The 14,736-nt window shown below is 38.1% G+C and overlaps 3 gene segments (V, D, J or C); all 3 read right to left on the bottom strand.

The window, feature by feature from the left end:
• Positions 1-2,113: 2,113 nt before the first annotated feature.
• LOC122998937 lies at positions 2,114-3,027 on the bottom strand. The segment is given in 2 exon segments: positions 2,114-2,531; positions 2,686-3,027. Coding segments are annotated over 2 exon segments (396 nt in total).
• A 5,924-nt stretch (positions 3,028-8,951) lies between these two features.
• On the bottom strand, positions 8,952-10,678 carry LOC122998945. The segment is given in 2 exon segments: positions 8,952-10,439; positions 10,594-10,678. Coding segments are annotated over 2 exon segments (372 nt in total).
• Positions 10,679-10,934: 256 nt separating this feature from the next.
• LOC122998944 lies at positions 10,935-12,033 on the bottom strand. The segment is given in 2 exon segments: positions 10,935-11,251; positions 11,414-12,033. Coding segments are annotated over 2 exon segments (381 nt in total).
• Positions 12,034-14,736: the final 2,703 nt, after the last annotated feature.

Here is a 14,736-nt window from a genome sequence, read left to right as displayed (position 1 = left end):
CTACTCTGATGGTGAAATCATATATTAAGCTAAAACACCAAACATTTGCTGGTTCCAGCTGGTTTGATCAAACAAGCAATTCAAAGATGTTCACTTTGCTCTGTTATTGGTGGTGGATATATTTTCACTATTCTGACATGTATTTTAAATAAATATTGAACTGAAAAGAATAAGGAATCAATAAATAATGAACATAATACTCAAAACCTAGGTGTACAGTAATATAATTTATTGTATATTTTCTTGTTATGAAATATTTTGAAATGTAAACATTTATTGAGCACAGCTGCTTGGAGTTTCTTGTGTTCCGTGTTTCAGTATTTTCATGTCCCTTTTATATCCGAGTTATCTGTCTTCTCGTTTATTCTTGGTCTTTAAAATACTCTTTATTCCTTTTTCCTCTCTCTCTAATCTGATGAAGTGATTTTCATCTTTTTCAGTTTATCTTGTTGTTACAGTGTTTGTAATGATTGTGAATACAGTAACTCAGTCTTGTGTCTTGTGGTTTCCAGTCTAATAATCGTTCTTCTTTGCTGGAAATTTGGCCTCACTGAAGTCACTTTCATATTTATGTGGGGGATTTGGGGTCGTGAAAACGTTTCACTTCATCTCTTCTCCTGGCTGCTGTCTGTACCAGTACATGTGCCAATATGAGCCTTAGTGTGACTGCAGTTCATTGTTGCAGACTGACTCACGTTCCTCCACAGCAGAGGGATCAGTGTGACATCACTCCCATTAATTAGACCTGTGAAGGTAAAAAAAAAAAAAAGTTACAGAACCACCAGTGAGTCCTCTGTTTTCAGTCAGAACATAAACTCTTTAATATGTCTTTAAAGCTAAAGTGACAGCTTCTCTGTATTGTACAGTACCTACAATACAGAGCAGAGCTGCAGAGAGTTTGATCAGACCAGCTGGGATCATTATTGTGTTCTGAGTAAAATGAAAATGAGAGACACTCAGTCTGTGTGATGGAAGGTGTGACGTTACAACAGAGTTTATTTCTGTGTTGTAAGTTACAGGTGGGAGTGTGGCTTTATTGTGAGTTGTTGTGTGTTGTACTTGAGGTCCTCCTACAGTACAGCAGATAAATACAGTTGGTAACAGCTTGCTGAGGTTTTTGTTCAGCTGTCAAGTGCATCTGTATCACTGTGTTGACTCACAGCACAGAAATACAAGCCTTTATCTTCTGGTTCCAGATTCTTCACTGTGAATGTCCCACTAACAGCATCAGGCTTAGTAGATGAGAATCTCTCATCTTTGAAGTCTGGTTCAAAGTCATGATCTGTTTTTGCAGTTGTTGTAAAAACAATTTGTTTCATTGCTTCTCCTGGCAGCTGTCTGTACCAGTACATCTGGCTGTAGCCAGCACCCTTGGTGTGGTTGCAGGACATTGTTGCACTTTCATCCTTGTTTTTCCACAGTATGGAGGTCTGGGTGATATCACTCCCAACAACTAGACCTGTGTGTGAAACAGTAAAAGTTACCTCAAGTGAATATTTTAACTCACATACAGTAGAGTATTTTACAACCGTTGTCATTGTCTGCTCTCATTCCCGAAATAAAAGTTTTAGTTGTAATGCAGAGATCATTGTACTCAGTCTGGATGATAATTTAGTGATTCAAACTGTTTGACTCTCAGTTGAATAGTGCCGTATCATGATGAAATGCTCATATCATGTTAGTGTTTTGCAGGTGTCCAAATGTAAATATTCCATCTAATTGTAAATTGTTTGACATGTATAAATAGTTTTACTGATGTAAAGCATAATAGTGGATTGTATTAATTTGCCATGATTGATATTTTTAGTTATCAGTCAACATTCCTATTTCCATCATGATATTGATTTCAACCATATTTCTCAGCCCCAGATCTCACTGTACTTTATCTTTGTTCCAAAGTAGAAATAGTAAGAAGCTGAGGAGACCATGTTTGATAATGTCCATGTTGTAAAGCACCAAGTCTCATATATACTGTAACTGTCAATGTAATTACAGAGATATAAAGAGTTACAGGTGGGAGTGTCTCTGCAGTGTGAAGTTCTGTGAGCTGCTGTATCAAACTCCACATCAAAGTGTAACTGGGAGTGTTTGTGGTGCTCGAGATTCCCCTACAGTACAGGAGAGAGAGATGTACAGTACAGGAGATAAATTGAGTTGGTAGCAGTTGTTCCAACAGTGCACTGAGGTTTTTGTTCAGCTGTCAAGTGCATCTGTATCACTGTGCTTACTGACAGCACAGAAATACAAGCCTTTATCTCCTGGTTTCAGATTCTTCACTGTGAATGTCCCACTAGCAAAGTCAGGCTTAGTGGCTGAGAATCTCCCATTTTTGAAGTCTGGTTCAAAGTCATGATCTGTTTTTGCAGTTATTGTAAAAACTATTAGTTTCATTGTTTCTCCTGGCAGCTGTCTGTACCAGTACATCTGGTTGTAGGTATAATCCTTGGTGTGGTTGCAGGACATTGTTGCATTTTCATCCATGAATTTCCATATTATTGAGGTCTGAGTGACATCACTCCCATCAACTAGACCTGTGTGTAAAACAGTAAAAGTTAGCACCAGTGAACATTTTAACTCACATACAGTAGCCCTATAGACTAGTAGACCATTAAATATATGTTCAACATTTGCTTGTTAGACGTAATAATAAAGGTTAAAGGCTATAATGTAGTGGGTTGATCTCACCTTTTATCCAGAGCAGAAGTGTCAACAAGCTTAGGAAACCATGTTTGATGATGTCCATGTTGTAGAAGTCAGAGACTGAAAGAGGTCTAATCTAACTGTCAGTGTAGTTACAGAGATCTAAAAGGTTCCAGGTGGGTGTTTCATAGATGATGTTCTCTGATGCTGTTAGCTGCTGTGTAATCCACGTGATGAATCAAAGTGTAACTGGGAGTGTTTGTGGTGCTTGAGGTCCCCCTACAGTACAGGAGAGAGAGATGTACAGTACAGGAGATAAATTGAGTTGGTAGCAGTTGTTCCAACAGTGCACTGAGGTTTTTGTTCAGCTGTCAAGTGCATCTGTATCACTGTGCTTCACTGACAGCACAGAAATACAAGCCTTTATCTCCTGGTTCCAGATTCTTCACTGTGAATGTCCCACTAGCAAAGTCAGGCTTAGTGGCTGAGAATCTCTCTTTGCTGAAATTTCCAAAGTCATGATTTTCTCTGCCGAATGCTGTGAACACAATGAGTTTCATTGTTTCTCCTGGCAGCTGTCTGTACCAGTACATCTGGTTAAAATTAGCAGTCTTAGTGTGACTGCAGTTCATTGTGGCAGACTGACCCTCTTTGCTCCACAGCAGAGGGGTCTGGATGACATCACTCCCATCAATTAGACCTGTCGGGGTCAACAATTGCATGTCATGTTACAAGACCAACAATAACTCTTCTGCATACAGGCAGAATGTTCAACATACAATCATTAACATGAATTTAAATCTTCCACAAGTTGGAAGAAGTAAAAGTGATCATTTTTTCTCTCATTTAGTAACCACAATGATGTACCATACCTACAATACAGAGCAGAGCTGCAGAGAGTTTAATCAGACCAGCTGTGATCATTATTGTGTTCTGAGCAAAATGAACTTAGAGACCAGAGTCACCGTCAGTCTGTGTGATGAGAAGTGTGACGTTACAGCAGAGATATAAAGAGTTGCAGGTGGGAGTGTCTCTGCAGTGTGATGTCCTGTGAACTGCTGTATCAAACTCCACATCAGAGTGTAACTGGAAGTGTTTGTGGTGCTCAAGGTCCCCCTACAGTACAGGAGAGAGAGATGTACAGTACAGGAGATAAATTGAGTTGGTAGCAGTTGTTCCAACAGTGTACTGGGGTTTTTGTTCAGCTGTCAAGTGCATCTGTATCACTGTGCTCACTGACAGCACAGAAATACAAGCCTTTATCTTCTGGTGCCAGATTCTTCACTGTGAATGTCCCACTAGCAAAGTCAGGCTTAGTAGCTGAGAATCTCTCTTTGCTGAAATTTCCAAAGTCGTGATTTTCTTTGCCGAGTGTTGTGAACACAATGAGTTTCATTGCTTCTCCTGGCAGCTGCTTGTACCAGTACATCTGAATGTAGCCAGCACCCTTGGTGTGGTTGCAGTATATTGTTGCTTCTTCATCCTTGTTTTTCCACAGTATGGAGGTCTGGGTGACATCACTCCCATCAATTAGGTCTGTGTGTAAAACAGAAAAAGTTACCACTAATTGATTGATTAATTAATTTAACTCAAACAATGACATTTGTCATTGTCTGCTTTCATCATTTAAATAAAAGTTTAAGACAGTAATGCAGTGACATGATTTACTGTATTTAACCTTTTATCCAGAGAAAAAATACCAATAAGCTGAGGAGACCATGTTTGACGATGTCCATGTTCTGGAGTCTCATATATGACTGTTAGTGTACTGTAGTTAGACAACAGAGATATGAAGAGTTGCAGCTGGGTGTGTCATTGAAGTGTGTGACGTTCTCTGACACTGTAAACTGCTGTATAAAATCTACATTGTCAGTTTCGTGTAGATGTGTGGATATAAGTGTTGCTGGAGGTTCCCCTACATTCAGATCAGTCCCACCGACGAGCTGAGGAGGCCTAATTGATAATGTGTGGTGATGAGTCCAACACATTTAAAAAATGATGAGGCTGCACTTATAATATGAAGCAGTGATGAAAAATGTTAACATTTTATCAGTTCTAATATTAAATAAAGTGTTTCAGTTAAATTCTAAAAAGATGTCTTTATTAACATTTACGTACTGTATGAAAGAGAAAGAGAGCTTTGAGTCATCATAGTGGTCTTCTTAATATAAGATCCAGCCACAGTAAACATGCTGAATGACTGAGGCTGTTTTTTATAAAGGGAAGTGGGAAGTTAAAGGCGTTGCTCCACAGAAAGGACCTCCCATTAAAATCACTGATCTCATTCACAAGATAGACCAACATTGGTTAGAGTGGTTTATTCCAGGTGCAAAGAGGCTGTGAGCTGTAACACAAAGATTAAAAATGTGATGAGGTTTTTGTACTGAGGAGCAGTGATATGTAGCACTGTGGAAACTAGCAGCACAGAAGTAAACTGCACTGCTGTTCAGTCTCAGTCCTTCAATTATTAATGTGCAGGTTTGGTCTTCATTTGCATTCCCCTCGATTTTCACACCCATTCCAGTCTCTGGGTTAGCAGTGGTCCCTGACATGTATCCCAGGAACTGTAGTTGTCCGTTTGATTGCTTATACCAGAGGATCCGGTTATAGCTCTGAATACTGTGTGAACAGCTGATTTTGGCAGTTTCTCCTGTTTTGTTGTACATGTGAGCTGGAGTCTGGTAGACTTGGTCACTGAGAGAGGAACCTGTAGAAAAAGCACCAACAATACACAATCACTTTAAATGAGGATGAATACTATTAAATAGAAAAATGAGAGAACACAGGACAGGAATTGAACATGATAAATAGAGAATATGTGGAGAAAACATTATGTATTTGATTAAATCAAAGCCCATATCTCTTTCTTGAACCTCAATCCCAAAATGTATCAGAGTCTATAGCCTGTAACTGGAATAGCTGATTGTTTGCCAAATAAATATAAATCCACCTTTTTAAAGAAGAAATGTCTTAAAAGACTTCTGTACCTGAAACCAGAATAACATTAAAGGTGATGCAGAAGAAAAGGATCATGTTGTATTCTGGACAAATTTAACACCAGTTTGTGTTTTCGTCACACTTTATGCTGGTATGCTGATACTTTCCACCTCCTTTACTGAAAAAACCCTCTTATCAGGAAAACAAACACAACTTCTTTAAAGTGGGTGGTGTCGTAGTGCATTCTCCACCTCTAAACATTAAAACCATCATGTCAGCTACCACCACACACCACAGGCTCAATGAAGATATACTGCCACCCTGTGAAAGGAAGCAAAACAGAAAAGACCTGTAGTAATCCCTGCAAACGTTTGTATACAACAGAGTATTTGTCACATTCAAAGAAGAGTTAAACTGTGTATATACAGATATAAAATAAGTATTTTTGTGTTTTTCAATTATTATTGGTCTAAATATTACAAACTAAATCAGAGGACATGTCTAAAATGTAGACTTGGTTGTTTAGGAACTTCTGGTAACGTATTATGAATTAATATGATGGGACAGTCTTGCCTTTAATGATTATTTATAGTAACAATAATAACAATAACAATTTCATATTTTTTTAATCGTGAAACATTGTCATTGTCATTTTGAATGTAAACATACAAGCAGATGGATCTGATATATGTGGTGAGAATTTAAGACATTAAAGAGATGCTGTTGAAATGAGATGTAGCCCTGAATGTCTGAAGCTGCTCTTTATAACAGGAGGCTTCACATACAGAACCTCCCGTTATAATATCTGATCTTTGTGAGAGGAGACCAACAGTGGTTAGAACGAGTTAATACAGGTGCAAAGAGGCTCTGAGCTGTAATACAGAGATAAAAAAAAAACTGTGGTGATGAGGTTTTTGTACTGAGGAGCAGTGATATGTAGCACTGTGTAAACTAGCAGCACAGAAGTAAACTGCACTGCTGTTCAGGTTGAGTCCATTAATTGTCAATGTGCAGGTCTGGTCTGTACTGGCACTCCCTTCCATCGTCACATCTACACCAGGCTCTGGATTTCCTTTGTTTGAATACACATATCCCAGGAACTGTAGTTGTCCATTTGACTGCTTATACCAGTTGATCTGGTTGTAGCTCTGAATACTGTGTAAACAGCTGATTTTGGCGGTTTCTCCTGTTTTGTTGTACATGTGAGCTGGAGTCTGGTGGACTTGGTCACTGAGAGAGGAACCTGTCGAAAAGGTGTCAACAAAAACAACACACCATATAAGAATAAACACTGATAAATCCAGTAATGTAACATAAATAAAACTAGAAATAGATGCTGTTGAAAACTTGTATGAAATGTCTAAAAAATTTGATACATTACCTGAAACCAGAATAATGTTAAAAGTAATTTGTAGGAAAAGGATGATCATGTTGTCTTTTGTTTGGTAATAATTTTACTGTTGCTATGATTAGCAGTGTATCAGCAGATATACTGATTATTTCCAGCCTCCTCTTTGCACAAACCTCCCATCTGCAAATAACATGAACGTGGGTGGCGTCATAATGTTTCCTCCTCTTGACATTATAACCACCACCATCACCACTACACACCACTGGCTGAGTATAAATGCCCCTTTAAAGATATACTGCCTCCTTATGACAGACTGTTAACTTTCTCATTCCCAAGAAGAACAAATGAACAATTTTCTTTAGCAAATCTTTCTGTGTTAAATTCTGATATGACTGCAGGACTTATATTTTGCAATGTTGTGAGTCCAGATACATCAAGTCTACATTATTTGTTGTTGTCAAGACAAGATATTTGTGATTTAAATTCCACATTTTCCCAAATAGTTAAAAAACACACATTAAGATCTGTGGAGAAACACTGCACCCTCATGGATGTAATAGTAATAACATCAAATCCAGGATCTCATGATGAACCAGCTGGCTGATGTGAGTCGTTCAGTGCGTCTTTGCTTTGTGTTATCAGCAGGTGAATGATTGTGATTGTGTAACTGGTTTCATCAGAGAAGGTTTTTGTCAAACACAGAGGGTTTGTGCAGCACTGTGCGTCACTGGCAGTACAGAAATACACTGCTCTGTCCTCAGATCGACTCAGCTTTGGAATATGAAGAGATGACAGACTTCTACCATCACCACTCACATTATGAGTCTCTTTGAATTTATCTTCAACAACTAGAGAAGTGAGTCGTGCATAACCAACGAGAGCCATATCACTTTTCCCAGCAGACTGTTTGTACCACTGGATCATATTAAAATTAGTGTTTGAATGGCTGCAGTTTATCAGGATTTCTTCACCAAGATCTTTGATCATGGCTGCTGGAGTTTGATGAACACTGTTCTTTGAGAGTTCTGCAGAAAAAAATGTGAAACAAACAACTTTAGTGGAGAGAAAAACCTGCAGTGAACATATTTAGAACCATATGTCATAAGTTAATGTAATATTACCTGTTAAACAGAACGGCAGAGCTGCTAAATGTATGAGGAGTCTGATCATGATCCAAATGCAGATGAAAACAAAACAATAATGTCAAGTTCAAACTGAACAGAACTGTCTGGATGTAAAGGAGGAGGAGGAGTCGACATAATGGACATCACATCTTTTCATCAGTGGATTTATACAGTCTACTGTTGTGTTGGTTAATACAGGAAGAGGCGGCTTTAATGCTGATATCAGTGATTTCCTGCTACAGGCTGCAGTTAGATGCAGGTGTGCTCTTCTTCAGTGTAAAGTGATGAGAGAGGGTTTTTGTAGAGGCAAGAAGGTATTTGTATCACTGTGCCTACTAGCTGCACAGTAATACATGCCACCGTCCTCTGACTCTCTGAGTTTTAGTACATGAAGTTGAGATTTCACTGAACCATCTCCAGTCACATCGAAATGTTGTTTGAATTTATCCTCAATGGTTGGGTTAGTACGCATAGTATATCCAATGAGTTTAAGGTTAGAGTTGCCTGTCGACTGCTGATACCACAATATTGTATTGTATGAACTGACTGAATGACTGCAGTTGATTGTCTTTGAACTGTCAGCACTTCCTAATATTGATGATGGAACTTGAAGGACTTTAGTGCTCAGTGAACAACCTGCATTTAAGAAAGAAAAAATATTAAGAAAACAGAAATGGTTATAAAATATTTATCTTTTAGAAAACAGTTCTAATTTCTACCTACAGGAAAGTGAGAGAAGCAGCAGAGTGATGCTGTTGAGGTTTCTGATCATGATGTCCTCCCCTTTGTCTCCACATTGACTGACAGACTGAACAGATGTTGAGGGACAAACTCAGAGGGGAGGAGACAGAGATTTGGATTATGTGAGCAAGTCTCTGGTTGCTGTGGTGTAAAATTTCAATTTATGGAACACTTTCCACGTGACAATTAATTTTATATTGTATTTATCGATTGGCAGACAATTAATCAACTCCTATTCTGATAGTGAAATAATATATCAAGCTAAAATGCTGGTTGGATCAAACAAGTAATTGGAAGATGATAACTTTGGTCTGTTTTTGGTGGTGGATATATTTTCACTATTCTGCCATGTATTTTAAATAAATATTGAACTGAATGAATGAATCAATAAATAATGAACATAATACTCAAAACCTAGGTGTACAGTAATATAATTTATTGTATATTTTCTTGTTATGAAATATTTTAAAATGAAAACATTTGTTGAGCACAGCTGCTTGAAGTTTCTTGTGTTCCCTGTTTCAGTATTTTCATGTCATATCCGAGTTATCTGTCTTCTCATTAATTCTTGGTCTTTTAAATGCGCTTTATTCCTTTCTCCTCTCTAATCTATTGTTGAAGTGATTTTCATCTTTTTTCAGTTTATCTTGTTGTTACAGTGTCTGTAATGATTGTGAATACAGTAACTCAGTCTTGTGTCTTGTGGTTTCCAGTCTAATAATTGTTCTTTGCTGAAGTCACTTTCATATGTATGTGTGGGATTTGGGGTCATGAAAACGTTTTGCTTCATCCTTTCTCCTGGCTGCTGTCTGTACCAGTACATGTGCCAATATGAACTGCCCTTAGTGTGACTGCAGTTCATTGTTGCAGACTGACTCACGTTCCTCCACAGCAGAGGGATCAGTGTGACATCACTCCCATTAATTAGACCTGTGAAGGTAAAAGAAAAAAAAAAAAAGTTACAGAACCACCAGTGAGTCCTCTGTTTTCAGTCAGAACATAAAATCTTTAATATGTCTTTAAAGCTAAAGTGACAGCTTCTCTGTATTGTACAGTACCCACAATACAGAGCAGAGCTGCAGAGAGTTTGATCAGACCAGCTGGGATCATTATTGTGTTCTGAGTAAAATGAAAATGAGAGACACTCAGTCTGTGTGATGGAAGGTGTGACGTTACAACAGAGTTTATTTCTGTGTTGTAAGTTACAGGTGGGAGTGTGGCTGTATTGTGAGTTGTTGTGTGTTGTACTTGAGGTCCTCCTACAGTACAGCAGATAAATACAGTTGGTAACAGCTTGCTGAGGTTTTTGTTCAGCTGTCAAGTGCATCTGTATCACTGTGCTTCACTGACAGCACAGAAATACAAGCCTTTATCTCCTGGTTCCAGATTCTTCACTGTGAATGTCCCACTAGCAAAGTTAGGCTTAGTAGCTGAGAATCTCCCATTTCTGAAGTCTGGTTCAAAGTCAGGTTTGCTGTTTGGATCAGTGAACACAATGAGTTTCATTGCTTCTCCTGGCAGCTGTCTGTACCAGTACATCTGGCTGTAGCTAACATCCTTGGTGTGGTTGCAGGACATATTTGCATTTTCACCCTTGAATTTCCACAGTATGGAAGTCTGAGTGACATCACTCCCATCAACTAGACCTGTGTGTAAAACAGTAAAAGTTAGCACCAGTGAACATTTTAACTCACATACAGTAGCCCTGTAGACTAGTAGACCATTAAATTGATGTTCAACATTTGCTTGTTATATGTAATAATAAAGGTTAAAGGCTATAATGTAGTGGGTTGATCTCACCTTTTATCCAGAGCAGAAGTGTTAACAAGCTTAGGAAACCATGTTTGATGATGTCCATGTTGTAGAAGTCAGAGACTGAAAGAGGTCTAATCTAACTGTCAGTGTAGTTAAAGAGATCTAAAAGGTTCCAGGTGGGTGTTTCATAGTTGATGTTCTCTGATGCTGTTAGCTGCTGTGTAATCCACGTGATGAATCAAAGTGTAACTGGGAGTGTTTGTGGTGCTCGAGGTCCCACTACAGTACAGAAGAGAGAGATGTACAGTACAGGAGATAAATTGAGTTGGTAGCAGTTGTTCCAACAGTGCACTGAGGTTTTTGTTCAGCTGTCAAGTGCATCTGTATCACTGTGCTTCACTGACAGCACAGAAATACAAGCCTTTATCTCCTGACACCAGATTCTTCACTGTGAATGTCCCACTAGCAGCGTCAAGCTTAGTAGCTGATAATCTCTCTTTTCTGAAGTCTGGTTCAAAGTCATGATCTGTTTTTACAGTTGTTGTAAAAACTATTAGTTTCATTGTTTCTCCTGGCAGCTGTCTGTACCAGTACATCTGGTTGTAGGTACCGCCCTTGGTGTGATTGCAGTATATTGTTGCATTTTCACCCTGGTCTTTCCACATTATGGGGTTCTGGGTCACATCACTTCCATCAATTAGACCTGTGTGTTCAACAATAAAGGATACGATAGTGAACTTTTTCTTGTTGCATTCTGACATCATATCAAAATGATATCTAGTTTAGTTAAAAGCAAAATATGAAAATAAGTGCATGTTAACTCGTGTTCGTAAACCAATCCACAGTTGATTTTATTGTAAATTACCTGTAGTCCACAGGAAGAAGACGGACAATCTGAAGAGGTCTTGTTTGATGATGATAATATCCATGTTTTCTTAGACACAAACTGCCAGAGTCTATTATAGTTAAAGACATGAAGAGCTACAGGTGGGAGTGTCGCTGCGTTGTGATGTGATCCTGAGAGCTGCACTACACACATCTACAGTGCTGTCATTCAGAGTATTGATAGGTGTATAAATGGTAGTCAAGCGCCCTCTACTGTGCATCACTGTGATGTACTTAAACTTTCATTCTGATCAGTTACACTGACAAACAGAGATCACATGTGATGCTGTTATGTTCAGTTATGTGGTGAGTCACAGACGCAGAAGATGGACGATCCAACTGAACAAAATTTACAAAAACAATGATTGATAGTAACTTCATCTTCAATTCATCAGGAAGACACCTCCAATAGACTATTTGATCACCTGATAATCTAATTGTTCCTTTTTCACAACTGCAGACTTGGCGTAGTTATGAATTATGTCTTATTAATTGGTACCAAATTCTTATTCTACTCGTTTGTCTAATTGTGATTCAGACATTGCAGTTGAAATCAAGGTTGAGAGGATTGGTCATTGATTGTATCATAGCTCTGACTGTATGCTGTGTTGCAGGTTTATCCAGCAGATGGCACCATGATTATCAGCCAGCTGAAGACTCAGCCTCTTCTCAGCAACAGCTGGAGCAGAGACAGCTGCAACTCAGAGTCCAAGGTGAGTTTTAGTCACACCTTTGCCATCATGCTAATCACATGATTAACTTGACATACTTTACATTCTTGCTTTCTAACATGACAAACGTGAACATGTTTAAATCCAGTAGTTAACATACACATCAACATGCTAACAGTCCAATGGTCTCTATACTTAGTTTAGAGATGCAGTTCAGATGAAAAGTGAGCAAAGTCTGACTGAGCTGAGCCTGACAAACTGAATCTGAGCCCCACTATTGGTCACAATGTAGGAAAGTAGTCAAAATGATTTTATTTATTTATACAACAATGTTGACTTGTGGTGTGTAAGTAGCATTACACCTTCATGGGTTCACTTATTTAACTATCAAATCTGTCTTTTTACTTTATTAGGAGGTTTTAAGAGTTGGACACAGAAAAAAGAAAATGAGATGTCATTAATATCTGTATCACAACATACCATAACAAACACCAGCGTACTGTGTATTCATCATGGTTTCCCAGAGACTTGCAGTGGGAACAAGTTCTGTTCATATTGTAATTTCACAGTTTCCAACAGAGGTCAATAAAAGTCATAGATTCCCTGATGCTCCTTAAATGCTCAGTTTTTCCTTCGCAGCGTTCATGTTCTCTGTGTGTGTTTTACTTCAGTTGTATGTTGATAGATAGATGATACATTATCTGCATTTCTGCATATATGAATGCATATGATTATGTGATTATGAAAACATTTTGATAGAACCTGTGTGTGACTCGATATTCAGTTTGCACCACAAGGGGTCGTTCAACATGACAAATGAAATGTGTCTTCCTCGTGTCTAGTTGCTGAAGTGTAGCAACCCAGCACCAACAAATAATCATTGAAATCTCCTCGATTACATTATATCTGCAGAAGTTTCAGTCTACTGCACCAAATGTTATCTGTCCAGGTATAGTTTAGTGTTTAATATCCATGTTAAACAGAAACCTTCCAGCCTGGTAGAAGCAGCGTTCAGTTTTTATGCACCACACATCTGGAACAAACTCCCCGAAAACTGCAGGTCTGCTGCAACTCTGTTCTTTTAAATCAAGGCTGAAGACTTTTCTGTTTGCTGCTGCCATTTATTAAATCACCTTTTGAGGCTTTTGATTAATATCTTTATTTTTTTATTTTCCAATTTAACACTTATGAATTGTATTAAATAAATGTATGTCTTTTTATATTGCCTTGTGTTGCTTTTACAATCTGTCTTGATGCCTTTTATACTTTCTGTGAAGCACTTTGAATTGCCTTGTTGTTGAAATGTGCTATAAAAATAAATGTGCCTTGTCTTGGTATTTTTAGCTTTTTAAGTAAAGTGTTACCAAGTATTTCAACGTAAACTTTGAAATTATTCTCCTGTGTGGCTCATTCAGAATTGCAGGGCTCACACACTGCTTTAACTGGACTTAAATATTACAGAGAAAGAGAGTATGAAGCTTTGTTTTGTGCTTCCTAACAAAAGGAAGAACAGCAACTTCTTATCATAATTCATTTTAAGGTTGTGGTTAGTGGGAGTAGATATAATTATCTTGCTCACAGATGTCAGACACACCATGTTTCTGTTAGTGTCTCTCAAACATTGTTTCCTGTTTATCTGACTCTAGTGAGCAAAAAACATGTTTTTAAAGGAAACAAATGGTGAAATGAGGAAGAAATCTTCCTTAGTTGGATTCCCACTGGGGTTTCAACTTATACCAGTTTTGATGGAGGAACGTTGAGACAGAAGCGTTTAATAAATCTCCATGATATGCTTTAAATACAGTTATGTATTGTGTCTGACTTAGTTATTCACGTGAGGATGATTTATTTGAGATTACAATCGAACACCCTGTTTTATATTTAGAATGAATTACTGTTGTTTGTTATTTATTACAGGTGTAGTTGTCTTTAGTCTATAATTGCAATACATTTATTTTATATCTCTATACTGCAACAAAAGAAACAAACTTTCATATGCAAATTTCTGCACCAGATCTGAGTAAACGTGTTGTGTGTTACAACACACTCATGTTCATTCTGTAGCCTCAGTTGACACAGAAATGGCAGCTTTTCCAGCTGTTTGCTCAGAGATGTGCAGGGCGGGGGGTTGGTGCAGAGATGCAGGTGGATTCTGTGAACCGGAGGTTGTGGTAAAGTGGAAGGTTGCACCTTCGTCATTTCTCAGCACAGAGAACGATCTGCAGGCTGCTCTGTGACCACATCCTCTCCTCTGCTGTCGCTCTCTACTCCTCTGCAGGGTTTCAAGCCCCGGTTTGTCTCCCTCACCAACAACAGCTTTGACCTCCTTCTGTACACAGATGAGAACGTTGATTTCCTGTTGTTATGTGGTAGACTCACACTCTCACATTTACTTTATTACTGTGAGTCTTTAACGTAAAGGAAGATGATCCTTATTCATAAAGATAATATAAACTGTCATACTTAGTTGTGCAAAGTGGAAAAGACTCAGATAAACTCACTTTAATCAATAATTTATAAAAGAAAGAATATTATAATTCAGATTAGTCGTCTGGATTTAATTCATCACTTAAATGTCACCAGAAAACAACACTTCAGTCACCTTTCAGTTTGCTCATTGGAAAATCTTGTT

This window comes from Thunnus albacares, chromosome 15, assembly GCF_914725855.1.
Source record: "Thunnus albacares chromosome 15, fThuAlb1.1, whole genome shotgun sequence".
Lineage (NCBI taxonomy): Eukaryota > Metazoa > Chordata > Actinopteri > Scombriformes > Scombridae > Thunnus > Thunnus albacares.
Note: the sequence above shows the minus strand (reverse complement) of the source record. Positions and strands in the feature narration are given on the sequence as shown.